The sequence below is a fragment of the Mesocricetus auratus genome, unplaced genomic scaffold (assembly GCF_017639785.1).
Source record: "Mesocricetus auratus isolate SY011 unplaced genomic scaffold, BCM_Maur_2.0 Super-Scaffold_100003, whole genome shotgun sequence".
NCBI lineage: Eukaryota > Metazoa > Chordata > Mammalia > Rodentia > Cricetidae > Mesocricetus > Mesocricetus auratus.
This window is the reverse complement of record NW_024429188.1, coordinates 4,379,357-4,399,738: the sequence shown is the minus strand read 5'-3', so window position 1 is coordinate 4,399,738 and position 20,382 is coordinate 4,379,357. Positions and strand designations below refer to the sequence as shown.

At 40.5% G+C, this 20,382-nt stretch overlaps 1 protein-coding gene and 1 pseudogene across 1 annotated transcript; both read left to right on the top strand.

Moving 5' to 3' along the window:
- Window positions 1-6,284: 6,284 nt before the first annotated feature.
- On the top strand, window positions 6,285-10,696 carry LOC121139805 (spindlin-2-like). Its single transcript, XM_040743800.1, has 2 exons — window positions 6,285-6,385; window positions 9,859-10,696. Exons 1-2 carry the CDS (start codon window positions 6,376-6,378, stop codon window positions 10,647-10,649), a joined length of 801 nt encoding a protein of 266 aa, XP_040599734.1. The 5' UTR covers window positions 6,285-6,375; the 3' UTR covers window positions 10,650-10,696.
- A 4,119-nt stretch (window positions 10,697-14,815) lies between these two features.
- LOC121139912 lies at window positions 14,816-18,187 on the top strand (annotated as a pseudogene).
- The last annotated feature ends 2,195 nt before the right edge of the window (window positions 18,188-20,382 follow it).

Genomic DNA, 20,382 nt, shown 5'->3' with positions numbered 1-20,382 from the left:
ACATGGCCTTACCTGATTTTAAAACTATCTTCCTCTACCACCCGTTCTGTATTTCCTCTACATTCAGCAAGAACCTCAGCCGGTCTTGGCTCTTTTCCTGGAAAAGTGACCCATACCTTCAGTCCTGAAGGGTCTGGGATATATGATAGTCACATCATGTTAGGTGAAATTATGACATAGGTATTCTATTCATTTGGAAATTAAGCATGATCCTTAGTTATCCTTCCAGGACTAGGCTGTTGTTGTTTCCCAACGACTTTAATCACAGGACAAGATAACACCAATAGATGCCCTAAAGTATCTCCTGCACTCCAAACATCATCTTTCTTACCTCCATTGTGGAGAAACAGTCTAACTTCCCACTTGCTAATCTGGATCAATCACCCCTCTGAACACTGTTATTCCTTGCTTAGCCTGTTGGCTAAAGGGTATCAGAAGTCCAAAGTGGCCAAGAGGAAGTCTAAGCTTCCCATTCAATGGAATGTTGTGTCTCAATGAAGAAGCAGTTCACATTTGGAATCAGGCCAGTGGAACTTAAGGTCCCAAGAATAGTTAGCAAAAATTTTCTACAGATTTGCTAAGCATGATAGTAAGTGGAACCATTCCCATGTCTACCCTTTACTTCCTGGACCCATGAATCTTGGCTGTGGGAGAAGGTGCACCATGCATTGTACTCTGATTCAGTCGTATGCCCAGGTCTCAAGAGAATAATTGGCACTGTAACTGTGTGTTCAAAAGACCATTTCACTATTCTATCCAGTTACTGTGGGATGGTGAGGAATATGGTTAAGATAAGTGGTTTCCATGAATGTGGGCCCACTATCACCCTTATTCACTTCACTGATTGTGAAGTCAATGCCGTGATCTGAAGCAATACTATGTGGAATACTGTGCTGATGGATAAGGCATTCTATAAGTCCCACAGATGATACTTTTGGAAGAAGCATGACACACAGGGAAGGCAAATCTAAAACCAGAAGTACCTATTCTACTAAGGATGAAGTATAGCCCATTCCAACAATAAACTGGTTCAATGTAGTCAACCTGAAACTAGGTCACTGACTGAGTACCCTGAATAACGATGCCAATTTCTTTTTGATAGAGAAGGTTGTAGTTAAGAAATTGCCTTGAGTCTCAATAAAACACAGTCTTTGAATTTTAAAGTAATGTTGGATCTCCTGAAGAGTATGAGAACTATTGAAGTGGGACTGAATGAATGCATTTTTTATTATAAGACAGCCATGAACTTAGAGGAACAAAGGTAAAGGGATATTCCTAAAAAGTAATGTTTAGAGTGCTTGAAAGATGGCTTATTGGTTGAAAGCACTAATTTCTAAAGGACCTGGGTTCAATTCCTAGCATACAAAAGGCAGTTCACAACCATCTGTAACACCAGTTCTAGGAAATCTGATATCCTTTTCTGTCCTACAAAGACACTGCATGTGCACGGTGCACAGGCACACATGAAGGAAAAACACTCAAAACACATAGTATTTTTAAGCAATAGGTTTGTCTGTCAAGTTGACGGGATGAACTCGTAATAATCTGTATTGATTTCTAATTTGAAAGGATCTAGAGGCATTGAGAGGATTGATCTCTGGGCATGTCTGTGGGGATTAAATTGATTTGGTTAATGGAGGTGAGAAACCTATTCTAACTGCCTGACTAAATAAAAAAGAGAAAGTAAACTGTTAGGGATCATTTCCTGCTGCTTCCAAAAATCCAGATGCAATGTGACCAACTAGCTGCCTGCTTCTTCCATTTCTTTTTTTGTTTTTGTTTTTTGAGACAGGGTTTCTCTCTGTAGTGCTGGCTGTCCTGTAACTCACTTTGTAAACCAGGCTGGCCACAAACTCACAGAGATCCTCCTGGCTCTGTCTCCTGAGTGCTGGGATTAAACATGTGTGCACCACTACCCAGCTGTTTCTTCCATTTCTCTTGCCATGTCTTCCCTGCTATGGTAGAATGTATTCTCTAGAACTGTCAGTCAAAATAATCTCCTTAAATTGATTCTTGTCAGTTATTTTGACACAGCTATGAGAAAAGAAACTAATGTAGTATGGACAAGGTGGTGACATGGAGAAATTGTGGAGTTTGATGTGATGACCATGGGATAACCAGAAGGAGATAGGTGCAGATAGTCCAAGTATCTTAGAATAAAAAAGTAAACAGATGTGTCTTGGAGAACCTAGATTCCTTTGTGGTTAGCAAGGAACTATGTGATTCCACGGCTTACAAATACTTGTATGATCCATATTTAACCCTCTGCCTTCCTTCATTGTTACCTTTTTTCATTCAGCAAAGACTAAACATACTGCACACACACACACACACACACACACACACACACACACACACACACACACACGATCAAACAACCATTTAATCCCTGAGCAGTTACATGGACATATTGTGGTTCATTCTGGTTCAGGGGTAGGAAAGGCAAAATGAGACTTAGTCATTAATGGGGGAAGAAAGCGAATCAAATGAGGCTTGAGCCTTTGAAGATGACGTACTAGCAACAGTACTTGAAAGAACGTGACATCTTCCCTTGTGATGACCCCAGGCACAGAGTACATTACAATTTCCATCATCTTCTTTTTCACTCTCTGAGGAGCTCTAACCAAAGGCATGTAGCTTATCATGAACACAGCAACATTTGGATGAGTCACGGCCCAAGAGTTCATTATCAATAGTGTCACTTGACCACTCAACCCTCATGCCTGATTCTGCCTTCTCTAATGGTTTGGACAGATTGCTACTTTTAAGCTCATCATCCAATGCAACGGTGGGCTCTGGGATGGCTTCTGTCAGCTTAGATGTTGACTCTTTCATAGTAGAAATGAAAGCAGGGTAGATGAGAGGAATTGATGTATCCAAGGAGTCTGTGGAAATAGGAATTTGAACCCAGTCAGGCACAATTAGAATTTAATGTTACATTTGATTTTGCCTTAGCATTCTCACCCATGAGGTACCCACCTCACTGTTGTTTTTTAGTTGCTTGTTTGTTCAAAACCAAGTCTCTAGATCACAGAAAGTAGTTTGGTTACCAGTGAAGTAGCAGAAAGGAAATCTAGGCCAGACCACTTCAATCTCCTGTTAGATTAAAAAACCAAATGATACTTTAAAATGCATGTGTTTGTGAAATTAGCTTAAAGAAAACACCATGCGAATCTTAATTTGTGATTCTTATTTGAGTAATAACACATACACAGAGATCATTATTTTTCTGTCTGTGTAAGTGATTCTCTATTTGAGTATGTCTATGGCCTTCTCTGTGTACTGATGAGGGATAAAGACACGACTAGAAAAGAATTCAAGTGCCACATTGCTATTGGAATCTGAATTTCTTACTGGATTCCTCTTAGAATTATTTTTATTATGCAAAGAATGCAATTTCCTGTGCATCTTAAGTTTTAATGAAGTTCTAGTGTGAAGACAGGAAATGGATATTAATATTAGTACTGGTGATAAACGGAAGGAAGACAATTGTCAATAACCTGATCATGTAAAGGGAAAAATCACTTGTTTTCAAGGGTAGTCATGAGTTAGAATGTGGGCAACACCAGGTCTGATGATGATGAGGTGGAAGACAAGAGTGAACCAGGGAAATTAGCATACTAAATCCATTGGGGTTAGAAAATCAGAATCCCTGGGTTTTAAATGGCCCACTTTCTGTAATACCCATTTAACTGGAATCTTCAACAGGTCTTTCTGGACTTATCTAGGTATTCTGTCAGCAGACATCCTTAGGAGACCATCTGTGCTGTTGTTTTCTTGTGCCCGTCTCAGTGCCAACTAAAAGACATAGATGGAATGTACATTTCTATCTCCTAAGAGATCTGACTTTGAATAGTCTACCTACTGATTGACTTGACAAATAGTTTATCTTAGACATGCATGTTTCATAAGGGACCAGATCTCTAAACAACATAAAAATCACAGCTTTGGCTATCATCTCAATTCCTGTCAGTGCTTGGCAAGGCCTGAGAATTTCATTTACTGTGTGGATCTCTTAAAATGTGTTTTAACATCTTAAGTAATTTTTTTATCAGTGTATACTTATTGAACAAAGCAATGGGCTTCATAATGCTGTTTTTGTTTAAATGTATCACATATTTGAATCTATTCATCATCCATTACTTTTTCATTTCTCTCCCTCAAGGGCCCTTTCCATGTTTAATAAACTTTTTAAGATTACATATCTCCAGTTCCAACTCGTATTGTCTAAAATCCAAACACACCATAAATATTTTAATTTTTCACAGCCTATAGGCATGGTCAAAAAGTGGTTTGAAAATACTATGTGGTTCAACATTTTATTGACCCAAAAATCTAGATCATGATCCAAAAGTTTACAATCCCAGTAGACTTTAAGTAAATTGAAAATGCATGCGTGTGACATCTTTAATTCTTTAAACCATGTTTAGATAACTTTAGAATAACACAATTAAATATTTTAAAATAGCACTACCATTTACCAAGATTTTCTCAATGACAACATTTTATGTAGCCACAAGTTTATCAAATCTTCATTATGGATATGGACACAATATCCATATTTAACCGTAAAATGACAAGCCTGCTTTCGATATAACCACCTTTTTTTTTTGCTAGCTGATTAATTGACTCTTTGTGCCTATTTTCATAATATAGATTATTCTATAGTTTCTATTAGTGTAGTTTTTCTCATATGTAATCACAGGAATGTTAGATTTGAAAAGAGCTTGAAAAGATTTCTCCTCTTTCTGGAAGACACTGTTTAAAACTGGCATGGTTTCTTCAAGTATTTCATATACCTGAATAGTGATACAATCAGTACAATGGTATTTTATATCTGAAAAATTTAAACTACAATTTTAAATTATTTAATAATTAAACTACTGTTCATATTACACATTTTTCTTTGACTAGTTGTTATATTTTGTGGAATTCTTCAGAATAATTTCCAAATATCTGTTCTATCACATATTGGAAGAGGTGTGTTAAAGTTCCCATTAATAATTGTGGAATTTTCTATTACTCTTGAATATTTTATATCATACATTTTGAAGCTCTGTTGTTTATGGATCAGATATTAAGCACATGTTAACAACAGATTCATATTCCTGGGAAGTATACTTGATAAAATTGTATAATCATTCTCTTTTTCTCTAGATTTTTTTACTTAAAATCTATCATATAGTACAAATGTAAATTTATAAATTTATTGTGTTCTATTACTTAGTGTTTTGTTTTTATTAATTTTTAAATTAACACATAAAACAATTTGTTTCATTATGGTATTTTTACATGTATATATCAGTATATTGTGTTTCTATTCATCCACCGTCCTCCCTGCTTTCTTCTATTTCCCCCTTTCCCCATCTCCTCCTTGGTGTTCCCACTATTCCTCATTGTTTTCTTTTCAGCATACTTACGACTTGTATTTAAAACCAGTTTCCTTTAAAGAGAACACAGATGACAATATTTGTGAGGGTTTTTTTTGTCCACTTTGAAAATGTTTTTCAAAACAGAAAGCTCAGATGTTAAAAGAACATTTACAGATCTTTTCAGGAAGCAGAGGATCTGATGTACACTACGTGAGAAGCAAAGACTCATCTAAACTGACTCTTGCCTCCCCAGGAAATAAGCCTGAGATTTTGTTTCTATAGGTTGAATATGGGACCATTGTATATATATGTATTATATTTTTACCCCATTCATCTGTTCTTGGACATCTAGGCTGATTACTTGTATGGAGATTCCATCATATGTCACGGAGAATGGCTGCAAGAAAGGAAGTCAAAAAACATCAAATGTTGCTAAAAATGTTGGGTTGGTGCTAGATAAGAATCCCTCTATATTACTGATGGGAATGCTAGTGCAGCCACTATGGATATCAATATATAGGTCACTTCACAGACTAAAATAGAACTACTGTATATTGTAGCTACATCACCCATATGTATATATTTCTAGAGTAACCAAAGACTGCATACAATAGAGAAAACTATATACCCAGGTTTCTTGCTGAATATTCACAACAACTAGTTTGTAGATGACTCATTTGGGGATAATAATAATAATTAATAATGACTCATTTAGTGATCTTCTATATATTTTTTAGATGAATTATTTCCTGATAGATATTTTTATTGCACTCTGTATTGTCTCTTCGTTGTATTGATTATTCCTGTTACTGAGGAGATATACATTATTTCAATTTACTGACATTTGACTTTTTTGTTTTCATTACTTATATTAATATGTTTAAATGTTTCCTTTGTGTATTCCTCTAGTTTATTTCTACTTTATCATTATGCCAATAATTGACGGTGGAATGTTCATCTTATTATTTCCCCTCTAAAGAGCAAGGAACATACAGAAAGGAGAATGGAAGAAGGTAAGTGAGAGGATGGGACAATATAGAGCAAAAATCTGTTTTCTAGACACCAGAAAAACATTGCACTCATGAATTGACTTGTTCTTCACAAGATCTATACAAGACCAGAAGCATTAATATTTCCTCATGGATGGAGAAGGGACCAAGATGCCCCAACCCATTCCTGTCCATTAACTATTGGCAAATAACTCTTGTTGAAGAAGGGATTATCATTTTCTTAAGTGGTGTAGACATTGGTATATTATCCTTTCCCTGAGAAGTTGCCTTGCACCCACGTTTGGATAAGAAACTGGCTGTAAACAAAATAATTCATGAAGGTAGCTGGGGCAATTAAGAGAGGTTCTGGTGGAAGAAGGAGAATAAGAGAATGGAATGGGGGATGAAAATGACAAAACATCATTATATAGATACACGAAACACAATGAAAAAGTCTGTTGTTCTATTGCATACTAAAGATAGATCAACAATAATATATTTATTATGTGCCGTTATATACTTCATAATGAAGGTTTTGTCAGCTATGAGCTATAGATATGGTAATGATTCCACAATACTAAAATAGTTTATGTGGTGATTTGAATAAGAATAGCCTCTATAGTCTCTTACATAAGAATGCTTATGGCATTCTCTAAAAGTAGGTATGGCCTTGTTGTGATTGGTATGACTTTATTGGAGGAAATGTGTTGCTGGCATTGGGCCTTGGGGTTTCAGAAGCCCAAGCCAGGCCTATGGTTCTCTCTCTTCCTGGTGCCTTCAGATCCAAATGTAGGAATCTCAGCTACCATATCTGCCTGCAGGTCACCCTGCTCCCTGCTATGAGGATAATGAGCTAAACCTCTGAAACTGTAAGCAAGCCCCAATTAAATGTGTTCTTTTGTAAGAGTTGTAGAGGTCATGGGGTCTATTCACAGCAATAGAAACACTAAGACAGAAGGACTGTGGAGTATTGCTGTGACAGTGCATACCAGGTTGCCTGTGGGTATAATTTGGACTTGGGGACTTTGGATTAGGAAAACAGTCAAATGCTTTATGTGGGGCTTAATGGGCCATAGTAGTAGGAACACTGAAGAATATTTAAAAACGGCCTAGACACTGTTCTTGTGATGGTGAAGAGTATGACTGCTTTCTGCCTTTGTCTAAAAAGATTCTGCCTGAGGTTAAATTGAAGAGTTTTGGATATATAACATTGACAGAGATTTCAAGACATGCTAGTATTGACTGTCTTTTGTGGTTATTAGTGTTCACTTTTATGTAGGTCTATAATGAAAGGAGCAAGCTAAACAAGAAAAATTACAAAGTGTACACATTGAAGAGAAAAGAGATACCAGGAAGTGTAATGGAGCTAAGTCCAGTGCTCAAGGAGATAAAAAGTTTAAAGCAAAGCCTGGTATTAAATGGAATGATAGGAGTGGTAACCACAGGGCAGGACCCAACCAAGCTAAGCTTCCAACTTGTGAAAAGGAATTAAGCAGGCAGATCTCTATGAGTTGAGGCCAGTCTTGTCTACAGAAGTGAGTTCCAGAACAGCCCAGGTTACACAGAGAAACCCTGTCTAGAAAAAGAAAGGAAATTTGAAACATGTAAACAGGTGTGCTTGTCAATATGCTATACAAACAACTATGCCTGTGCTTAATGTAACTGAACGGAGCTGAAAGTTGGGATTATGTGACTCTGGATATCCTCATCATCATATGGAAAAATCATTATTAGTATACATTAATTAATGCCTATTTATATATATGCACAGAGTGTATACACACAATGATCTATTCCAGAAAGGTATTTATGACCAAACTTTGTGAACTTTGTGTTTATGTGTGAATTGGACAGTGTAAGCAAGGGGCACAGTAAAGAGACTACTAAGGTGGCTGTTCCAGGGTAAGGATGGAAGTTTTTATTGTATGTAAGAGATAAAGAACATCCAGAGGCATCTGGAGGAATCCAGAATAATGAGAAAATGAAAAAGACTGGACATTGCCAATGTCTAATGCAGGGCATGGAAAAGTTATGTGGGTTACAAAAGGGAAACCCATGATCTGGAGCAGCCTGGGAGTTTAGGACAGGGGAGCAAGTGAGAAGGGCCAGGATCTAGACCTGGACTTTAAGGTGTTTAACAAATATGTGTGAAAAGGTACAAAAGCAGGCTGAGGGCCAGCAAGGGCTTTGATATGCAATCAGAAGTATATGTTAGTAGCTAGTCATTTGACCCTCAGGCAGAGACAATGGAAATGATGCTTTTGGGCTGACAAACAAGTTTCACTAGTTCCTGAGGAATGCTGACTTTTATCTAACCACCAGAAATTCTACTATATTTCAGTTTGAGCTAAACTTAGAAGCAATTTTGGAACAAGTCAGTGGTCCTGACTTTTTGGGAGGAAATGTGTATACACTTTGGACCTTAGGACCTTACTATATGACAAAACAATTAAAGAAGTTCAGAAACAAAAGTACCTGAAGCAACAGTATGAGAAAGCCCAGAGAAGATGATGAAACAGGACTCACAGTAATGAACACAGGGAAATAAGAGAAATGCAAGAGGTGCTCCAGACCAAAACAAAAGCAATCAAAAGACAACCACCAACCACAGCAGCAAAACAAAAAAGCCCTGCAAAATTAAGCACAAATGAGAAAAGACTCAAATAAACACTCAGAATAAGGGAGATGCACAGTTGGTTAACTCCCAGGTGGCAGTGCAGCTGCCTCCACCAGAGGACAGCAGAAATACCCACCAGGCCACCAGCAGCAGGACACCAACAAAGCTCCCATAGGGTACCCTGACACTATTCAGGACAGTCTTGGTGGACAGACAAGCGGGCAGGCTGGTAGTTCCTCTCTCTGGGCTCTGGCGAGCCCTACCTAACCTGGGAATTCTCACATAGGAATTTTAAGGGAGGTGGTTGCCGGATCCATGCGTGCAGAGTCCTGGAACCCCACCACAAGACGCTCGGGGAGACTAGGTCATAGGTGGGCTCCAGGCAGGAGTTATGTGGGAAGGGACCAGCCTATGGTACAAACAGAGTAGCACTGGGCATATGGAGATCACAGGGAGGAGGACCCAGGCAGCTGTAGGGGCAAGGCATAGATTCGGAAATGAGCAGAGAGGAGCCAGGAGGTGAGTACCTGAAAGCAGCCTGGGTCCCCAGGCAAGGACACTGAGGTGAAAGGCAAGGTGAAGAGAGGAGAGGCTCTTTGCCACACTTGTCCTCCTTCAAAGAGGTTCATGCCTGGGGCCATGGGCTCAAGAGTGGCCACTTCTGGTGAAGCTGAATTCCTAATCCTCCTGGTTATCTGCCACCCAGATAGGGCCCAGGGAAGCTAGGGGAGCACAGCACAGCAGCAGGTGCCCAGCCAGGTTTGTCCTCCGGCTTCTTGGGAGCAGTTAGGGACCACCACAGGTGCTGAGGCTTCTGAACAGGAGAAGTTGGCCATTTGGCCCCTTAGCTAATGGTCTCTTCCTTTTTTCCGCTCCCCAGCCATGGACCCAGGACCCAGCACCCTGAATTCCTGGAACCAAGGGATCGAAGGGCAATCCAACAGGCCCACTGAAGAACACGATGACTCTAACACCAACGAGGTTGCAGAATCCATCTCAACAAATGCTGCACAGGAAAGACCCAAGAGCCGATCTTCATCCTCTGCCAAAAATAGCATCGTGGGCTGCAGAATTTCCCACCAGTGGAAAGAAGAGTGGCGCGTCACCTACTGGAAGGGAGTCATTGTAGATCAGATGGCTATCAACCCCTCCCTATATCTGGTCAAATATGATAATGTCGATTGCGTGTATGGATTGGAACTTTATAAAGATGAGAGGATATTGTCCCTGGAAGTTCACCCAGAAAATGTAGACACATCCGAAGTTTCTGATCCCATCCTTGCTGATACCATCATTGGCAAATCAGTGGATCACAGGTTTGAGGGAGAACATGGGATTTCCAAGTTATGGAGAGGGCTGGTTCTAGATCAGGTGTCGGTCATGAAATCCTGGTTTTATATTACCTATGAAAAAGAACCAATATTATACATGTACCAACTTGGTGATGATTTTAAAGAAGGCAACCTCAGCATTGTGCCACATGTAGAAGAACCTGCACGTAACTTCGATCTTGAAATTAGAGGCAAATATGTGGTGTACAGCCAAAAAGATGGAACCAACAAAATTGGTATGATAATCCACAAAGTTGATTCAAGACCCTCCGTATATTTTATAAAATTTGAAAATGATTTCCACATCTATGTTTATGAGTTGGTGAAAAAATCGCATTGATTGGCAAAGTTATGACTCCATTGTGAAATAAATTTGTACTTTCTAGACACACAGAGACTGCTGCTTCTGATTGTGTTGGCAGCTCACCATGGGCTTAATGGTTGGATGTCCTGAGAAATACACATTTCTGTGGGTATGGCGTGCTGTCTGTCAGCAGTTTGCATTGTGGAAAAGGCTGGGAGTGTTCGGTGGGTGGAGCAGGGAAAGATGGAACAGCTGTCAATTCAGCCTGTGAGAGAAGTGAGCTCATATCATAATCAGTCATCTAAGCATGCAATGGGACTTAGCTGGTCTGCTCTTGGGGGGAGGAGGAGAAGGAACTGGAGATGGGCTGTGGAGGAGGGGACAGGAGGTGACTGCCTAGTAGAGGTGGAAGGGAGCCAGAATGAGACAGAGACCAGAATGAGGGGAGGGACAGAGTGAAGGAAGAAGAAACATGGGTTGGGAAGGGAGGAGCTGAAAACAGAGTGAACTTTCCGGCACCTTCTGGCTCCGGAAAACAGAAGGACTTGCTAGAAGAATACACAGATCAGTGTAAAAGAGGTACACAGTAAGGGGACTCAAGGTCTGCTTGGCAAGTAGGACCCTGAGGAGAGACAGCTCTGGGACTAGAGAAGCCAGGAGGATCCATGCCTAGGAGGTAGAGACACCTAAAGGAGGTGACTGTGGGAGGAGCAATTCCAGGAAGCATGGCTTTTTGAGGCATCCACATTCTTCTCTCTGTCTGTCCAGTGGTTACCTAGCAAATGAAGTACAAGCATTGGAGGGCCACTGAAGGGCCTTTCCAAAGGACTACTGGGACTATGGAGCCAAAAGTCAAGTTTGTACCTGCATATCAGACTGGTCTGTTTTCAGAGAGTCTGACACAATCTGAAGCCTCAGCAAACTAGCGAGAGTTGCAGGCTAGCTCTGGGCAAGGGGCAAGTACTTCCTTTGGGAAAATGAATCATTGGTGAAGCCAGGAATATCAATCGTGTCAACGTCCTTCCTCTTGCTGGAAGAGTCCTTGCCTTCCTTGGGGGAGGGGGCATCTGTTGATTGTACCTCATGTCCCCATGGTCTAGAGAGAACTTGGCAGTCCATGCTCTGTCACAGCTGCCTGAAGCCACAAGTGGCTCCATTCAGTGTTCAGGCAAAGGGAATCTGGCCCTCCTTAGGCATTCCATTCCAGTTAGATTCCCCACAAAGTCTGTAGCACCTGCCACCTTCTAGGTTCCTCCTATCCAAACTAGCTCCCCCTTGCTACTTAAACTCAGAGCCAACCCTAGTGGAGATGTGTTGTGTGCACCTCTCCTTTTGGAGAGGGTGGTATGACCACCAAGAGATTGGGTAAGGCTGGGAATTGTGGCTTTGCCTAAGTAATTCCTTGTGCTGTACACTGCCCTATGGAAGGGCTGTGGTTTGCGGGAGGAAGAACTGGCAATGGCAGTAAAGGTCCTCACAAATGTGGAGTCCTGGACACGTGTCCGTGTCCTCCTCTTCTGCTCCCTCTTGTCATTCTCTATCCTTCCGAAGTCCCTCTGAGAACACTGTATGTGTTCAGCCACCTCCTTCAGCCATTGCCTCCGAAGATAAGAGTGCTTCTGGTACCTGCTGCTGGGGTCTTTCTGAGGTCACACCTGGAGGAGGCGAGGATCTCCCAGACACTGAAAGAAGGTGTCAAATCTGCTAGGATGCTCACCACCTAGCAAGCATTGACTCTGTAGGCTCACTGCCTCAAGAATGACACAAGACAAGCATACCTCACCAGGCAGCTTTACTTTTCCTTCCTACACCACATGGTTTTTCTCAGCCAGCACCAGCAGGTCCCCCAGGGAGCATTTCTGCTAACCCCCATGTTTTCGTTGATGTTTCTCTTTCTGTTGTGTTCTGCATCCAGTTAGAATTTTGGTAAGTTCATATCACAAAAACGACTTGGAGTAGAACCCATGTCCCAAAAAGAATGCAAGCAGCATCCTGGTGTGAGCAAGGGTTTGTATCATTTTAACCTGGGAAAGGTTTCACTTGGACATGCCTCCAGTTGCCAAGCTTCACTGAATATGCAAGCCCATGCATGCCCTGGTGGGAGCTGCATTTGTAGCTTTAGGGCCAGACCCAGGGATACTGGTCTGATTTCACGCAATTGATCCCACAGATCCTCTGTTCACTTGTTTTACCTTGATCCCACAAATACTTTGTGTGGGCACTGTTCTGGACACAACAGTGAGCAGATGCAGCAGATGAACAGATCTTATCAACATGGAGCTTTCTTTGTAGTGCATGAGTGTGTATTGGCCAGGTATTTAATAAGTTAATACGAAGCGTTGTCATACTGATAAGTGATAAGATAAGGCACAGCAAAGCTAGTCGTGAGGAAATGAAATTCCAGGGAGAATGCTCTTTTCAGAGAAACACAGTGGACAGGAAAGTCCTTGTGGAGCCTGTAGATTTGGAATGAAAACGTGAAGGTGGTGAGAGTGACCCTTTAGCAGCAGTCAAGGAGAATGTGCATTCCAGGTAGAGGGATGACAGGTGCTGAAGCTCAGTGGCCACAGAAGACCTGGCATGTGTGAGGAGAAACACCCAGGAGGGCAGCAGGGTTGGAGCTGACGGAGGGAGGTAGAGCACTGTGGGGATTGATCCCTGAGAAGTCTCAGGGACAGGACATCAGAGAGCCTAAAGCCCTGCAGGTTACAACCTCTACAATGGAATTTTCCTTAACCTTGACTGAGAGGGAGAGATAGATGCACATGCAAAGCTGAAGAATAGTGGGAGTCGTGTTACAGTATAACAGGCACACTCTAGTACCTCTTGAAGACTGAGGCATAAACATGAAACGTACCAATTCCAAGTTGTGAGTGGATGAGAATGCACGCTACACAAGAACCCTGTGCCATCAGATACCACGGGTATTCTTGGAGGTAACAATTTCTCAAAGGTGTTTCTTTTTCATTGGCTTTTAGGATTCTTGGCCCACTCCGTGAGATTTTATGTCAAATACAATATTGTGTGCACTAGAGATGAGTCATTTATTAATATTTAGAAGCTTACTTACCCCGCTGAGCAGTCCATGCTGGCAATGCACCCATGGAGGAAAGAAAAGCTGAGCCAATGTAATATAAATTCTCTGGAGCAGTATGACCTTTGTGAATAACCTAAAGACTCTGAGAAGTTTAAAGATCCTATCTTGCTACCCCATGTGTGGTAATGTGATTGGAGTTGTCCCACCATAAGCTCATGGGAAGTGGCAATATTAAGAAGTGTGGCTTTGTTCCAGTAGATGTGGCCTTACTGGTGGAAATATGTCACTGTGTGGCTTTCAGGTCTCCTGTATGAGCAAGCCATGCCCACTGCCTCAATCTACTTCCTGTTGCCTCATAATCAAGAGGTAGCCAGCACTATTCTTGGGGCATACACTTTTAATTCCAGCACTTGGGAAGCAGAGGCAGGTGGAACTCTGTGAGTCAATGACATAGACCAGATCTTCAACTAGTTTATAGAAAACTTCCACAAATTAATAATAGGTACAATCGTCCAAACACAATGAAAACACTGTACACCAAACAGAGATGACCAGAAAAGAAAATGCCCAATGTGTATCATACATAAAAAATAAAGTTTACGCAGCTAAGAATGTATATTGAAAGGTATAAGAGGAATAATACTCATCACATATGAAGGAAAACGTATCAGAGTGGCTGCTGGATTCTGAATGGAAAGGGTAGAATAGCTTTGAGGAATACACTTTAATTCCCAAAGTACTGTGAGAGCCACATATATAGCAATTGTGTATGGCATGACTGAAGGAGAAAAAAATGGCCTCCAGAAATCTTAACAGCCCAAAATATTTATATCCAACAAACCAAACATAAATAAAATAGAGGAATCATTAGGTAAGACCTGAAAGAGGTGTGGGCATATGAATGAAAAATGGGAAAGAAATGCAAAACCACATTTATTAATACCAGGGAAAGATCATAAAAAGGTAAGCAACCTAATATTTGAAAGTGGGGCTGAAATACGAGTTATTGATTTCACAAATAACGAACGTCTGACAAGCACTGCATCACTTGCTGGTTTTGTGGCATCAGATAAACTGACAAAAGCTTTTCTGTAAAAATAACCTTGGGTATTTCCTTGTCATTGTCCGTGCATATCACCATGAGACTGCTGTGCTTTGTGAAGACATGATGGACCTTGAAATAGATAATGAAGCCCAATTCACACAGTCTGCATGTAAAAAGGATGAAAATCACAATGTGGTCTGTCCTGTAAGGGTTTGGGCCTGACAGGACTCACCATGCCAACATTCAAAGACAATCTACGGGAAATCTTGTTGTATTACTCCATGTGTACATGAATGTAGGCGAATTATTTTCTGTTTCAAAAAAAACTGGCTTACCATGAGTATACTCTTGTGTAAAATGCCCTGTCATTTTTAAATACGAGAATCTACAATGGCATATAAAGTTATTATTTAGATTCAGAAAAATAGCTCATTATTTCTATTAAAGTTCAGCAAGGGAATATTGAAAAATATTTATCTTATTGCAGATATGAGGGGGTTTTACACATATACATAAAAACAAGTAATAAAATTTTACTGTCTTTTAAAGCATTACAATCGATTTTTAGTAAATATTCCCATAGAAATGTAATAGGTAAATGCAATTCAATAAAACAAAAACATAAACCATGCATATATGTGCACATATGAGAAACACCTGGATTCATAAGGAACCTTATGTCTGTTATACCAAATTCTCGAGAGCCCAAACAGAGACCTCTCAAGTAGCCCACTCAGTGATGCAAACACATAAGGTTTATGGTTAAGTTACAAGACTCTCAGCAGGGACCTTGTCCAGCAAACTGTCACAGCGGCTGCAGGATTTTTGTGCCTGACATGAATAGTAAGTGGTTTATAAAGGAAAAAAAACTGAAAGCAGGGTGGTACGTGCTTTGGTTGTCTAGAATTGGGTAAGAGTAGGTAACCTTTGGATTCATTGATTATGGGGCCTGGGGAAATTTCAAAATTGTTACTAATAGTTGCCCACAGAACAGTTGTGAAAGAAGATGTTATTTATCAAAATTAGTCATTGTCTGACCATCCGGATATGGTCAATTTGAACAGGATGGGCACTCCTTGGAACTGTTCATTGTTCTTTGGCTAAAGCTGAATCAGCCTTGTGCCACACAGCGAAATTCTTAAGAAAGCTTTTTCTGAGGCTCCAATAAACCTTGCTCTTACAATGTCAACAAAATGTTTTTAAATTTTTATATGAAAAGGCAAAGCATACACAGAAATTTGGGTCATATGTATACAACCACATATCTGAAATTAATACTCATCTAAGTATACAAACACATGTGGGAAATTAATACTTGTCTTGTATAGTAATCAAAAAGACTAATAAAATAAGCAATAAGAATGTCTACCATTTAAATTGCTAAAAGTTGCTGGTAAGTGCTTACATTCAACACCACTGGCAGTTGAGTATTTTTTGTTTTTCCTTTTGTTTTGTTTTTCAAGACAGAGTTTCTCTGTATTGCTTGCAGGCTGTTGTAGAACTCGCTCTATAGACCAGGCTGGCCTCAACTCTCAGAGACCCGCGTGACTCTTCATCACAAGTGCTGGGATTAAAGGCATGAGCCTCCAAAACACAGCATGACAGTTGAGTGTTCTATGGTACCCCATGGGTTATGAGCTGGAATGTATACAGTCTTTAACACACATCAAGATGGGTGTAACTTGCTTGCTATCTTTACAGAAAAAAGTTCAGCGTACAAACCTGAGGTAGGATGTTCTTGACTTTGAGTGAGCTCAGCTAAAGCTACATATGTGCCCCTTTGTAAACCATAGACAGAAAGGAGGGGGCAGAGGAAAGGAGAAGGAGAGTGGGGAAAGGGAAAGAAGAAACGAGAAAGGAGAGAAGGGAGGAAATTGGGTAGCAGGGAAGGGAGAGAAGAGGGAGGAAGGAATGGGAAGGAGGAAGACGAGAAGCTGGGTCACATGCCATAGTTTTAAAATGGCATGTTGGCAATGGGCAGGGCCTCTGCTCTAGGGCACGGGTAGACAATGAATAAGGGCCTGCCTTTTCTGTGGCATTTGAGACTGTGCTAGAGAAATGCAGTGAGGCCAGGCTCTCCTGGCACACTCCATCAATGGCATGAGTGAAAATCCTCTGCAACAGTCTCCTTTAGAGGTTCTAGGAGATTTCTTCGATGGGACATTGCAGCAGCCGAGTCTGGAGACCTGATGACTCCAGTTTGGCAGAGCCACAGCAGCCTCAATGCAGTGCTGGTCCCAGTTGCGCATCTGGCTGTAGCAAGCACAATGGAGCAGTTGGGACTGGTTGGGGGCGAGCTAATGTCTCTTAGCTAGTGCCACCATCTGGCTTTCTAGGCAGCTAATATGCTCAAAGATACTTGGAAAGAACCGCACTGTGATATTATTGAACTGGAGATTAACAACCAGCACATAGACATCTGGTCCTTGGATTTTATGTTCGGTTCATTGTACAGAGGCGAGGACTTGCCAATGAAGCGCCAACAAGTTCCTTATGTTCTGGCAGCAGCATGCCTGCTTCAGGTAGAGAAGGTAATTCAGCAATGTAGTGAGACCATGAAGAAAACCATTAATATGAAAACCGTGTGTTCATACTACATAACAGCAGAAACATAGAGACTGATATCTATAAAGTCACAGTGCTTTGACTGGGTTCTTTGCAACTTGACAATACACCCAAATGTTAGACTTTACAGAGAAACTGATATAAAGATCATGTATCTACTTGTCTCATCATATGACCTACTCATGTTGGAAAAGGAAATTGATCTAGATACCACCCTGAAAACGTGGATGTTCCTTTATTTTAACCCTCGCTGAAAAGGTTCAGTGAAATGTCTCTTAGCTAATGCCAACAGCTGGCTTTCCAGGCACATGGAATGTATTGACAACATCACTTTTCTTGGAAGTGAAGCAGGGCTAATATTTCAACCAGGGTTTAAGAAACTGAGGTTTCAGCATATCATCTGTGACCTGGCCTCCACGACTATTCTTGAGCAAGGTCACCTCATACCTTTAGAATGGCTGGTCCCTGTTTATAAACAACATTGGCTGACTTTGCTTCGTGTACAGCACCACAGGAATATTGGGCCTAGAGCCATCAATGAGAAAGAACTTAAAGATTATAGCATGAGATGTGGAATGACCATCTACAGAGATGGCACGTACTCCTGGAAGTGGTCAGGTTGCAAATTTATCTTTCCTTTACTTATCATCTTTACCAACCCTGATACCATTTTCAAGCAATGTCATCAGCACTGTGATGCTGCTGCTTTCTTAAAACAAGTACGAAATGTAGTATTTTGAATAACTTTTGTATGTTTTGACTCTGATGGAAAACTGACTTTCAGTAGGACAACTGGTCATAAAATCATTACCTTTGAAAATAAAGAGGAGAAAAGTGTAATGGAATTTAATAGCCATTTTAAGCTTCCCTTTATACCTGTTCTACAACTTCTTTTTTATATCATTAGCAAACAGAGGAAACCTGTAATCATTACTACCCCACAGGAGCAGTTTGAAAACATTGAATGACTCATCTAATATGAAGGCTGTTCTATGAGTACCATCAAGATGCCGGACAACAAAATGAAAACAAATCTTAAGAGTCTGGTACCACCACAAACCAAGGCTGTCCGTCTTTTCTTCGTTTCTGTGCATTTGTGAAGAATACTTTAATGTCCAACATTGTATTTGTCAAAACAAATCAAAGGAAGCTGGTGTTTTGATTTTCCCTTACCATCAACAGTCAGTTTTGAATGGAAATAAGTGACTGTATTTCCAAGAAAAACATCTAAATAAACTCATCAGGTAGATTTGACCCTAAGGTGGAGACAAATAAAAAAAAATTCTCTCCATGGCTGCAACTCTTACATCTTATGTATAAGCTTGCAAGATGTAAATCCTTGGTCAAAAAAAGAAAGACACCTGAGATTAGTCACTGTTAATGTATGCTTTCAAATAAACAAATAGTGTCAGGTTTTGCCATATCATAAAACATTTACTTTATTGGTATTTTAGAATTGTTTTTCAGATCATTTTTATGTAACTTGAATAACTTTTGCTGCTGATTATCTTTAAATATATGTGTACATATTTTCATATAATTAAATATGTCATATGTTATATAAGCAAATGACTCATATATGCAATGTATTTATATAAAAGCATACATCTTTACATATACATACTTATGTGCTTATGTGACTCCAAATATCAAAGAATGCAATTTTTGAAATGCATATGCAAGGAAGTGGAAAATCAATCTTCATGATTCCAGTTGTCTGACTATTGAGAGACCAGTTATTTCACAGTATCCTGTTTACTTTCTTAGCCTTAGTTTCTTTTCCTGTTGCTGTTATAAATACCCACAAGAAAGCAACTTGGGGTGGGAGTGGGGGAGAGAGTTTATCTCATCTCATCCTTGAAGACTGTGGTCCATCATGGCAGGAGTTTGGAGCAGCTCGTGACATAACATCTCCAGTAGAAAGAGATGAGCGCTATGAAGTACTCAGATTTCCCCACTGTCAAGCTGACCACTCTAGCTAACACAACTCTACCCCCTACCAACATGACACACAAAGACATCACTCTACACTCATAGCCTTCCACCCTTACGTCCTCATAGGCTACAACCATCTTATGGCATAAAAACCACTTAGTCCAACTTGAAAAGACCCCATAAACAGTTCCAACACCTTTTTTCATTACTTTGAATTATCTGAATTATTTTTCGTTCAGTCATGTATATCTTTGTTTTTATATGCACCGCCTCCCTTCATTTCTGAGTCTATCTTCTAACATCCCTACCAACTTCATGTGTTTTCATATATAATCGACTGAGGCCAATTTGTTGTCCATATGCACATGGATGTAGAGCTGTCCACTGTACTATGGACAACCTACCATGGATCCTATCTCTGAAGAAAACCATCTTTATCTCCCCAGACAGTTCTAAACTCTCTGTAGCTAATCAATCAGACTAGCAGCCTTGTGAACTGCTCCATCAAATATGCTGGAATAAAGACTAGGATAGATCATATGGAGGACGTGGGTGTTGTGGATGCAATTTTAGGTGTTGATAATTGACTGCCCTCCCTGACTTTTAGATCGTAGAGTCTTTCATCCACCCTCTTCTGCAGTGTTCCCTGAACCGTGGGAGGAGGAGGAGGAGGAGTTGGAGGAGGAGGAGGAGGAGGAGGAGGAGGAGGAGGAGGAGGAGGAGTTGTAATGTTGTGGAGTGGGCATCCCAAACAGTTCCACATATGGAAAACTCTGAGATTTCTTAATTTTCAACACACAAGATAAAACAGAAGTGCTATAGTTTAAGGGAAAACTCTTTCTTAGGCTGTTGGTTTTGAACAAAAAGGAAGGTGTTCTCCCTGGACTTTTTATCTTTTTTTTTTATTAATATTTTTTTTTATTTTCCATTTTAAATTTGGATAAGAAACAAGGTTGCTTCACAAGTCAGTACAAGGTCCCTCTCCCTTTCCCTCCCCTCCTCCCGTGCCCTCCCCCCCATCCCCCCCCATTATCCCCTCATTCCCCCAGGGAGGGTGAGGCCCTCCATGGGGGTGTCCATAGTCTGTCATTTCATATAGGGCAGGGCCTAGACCCTTCCCCAAGAGTTCAGGGTGAGAGTGCACCTCACATTGTTCTATGATAATCACAAGATGGAGTCTCCAAGGA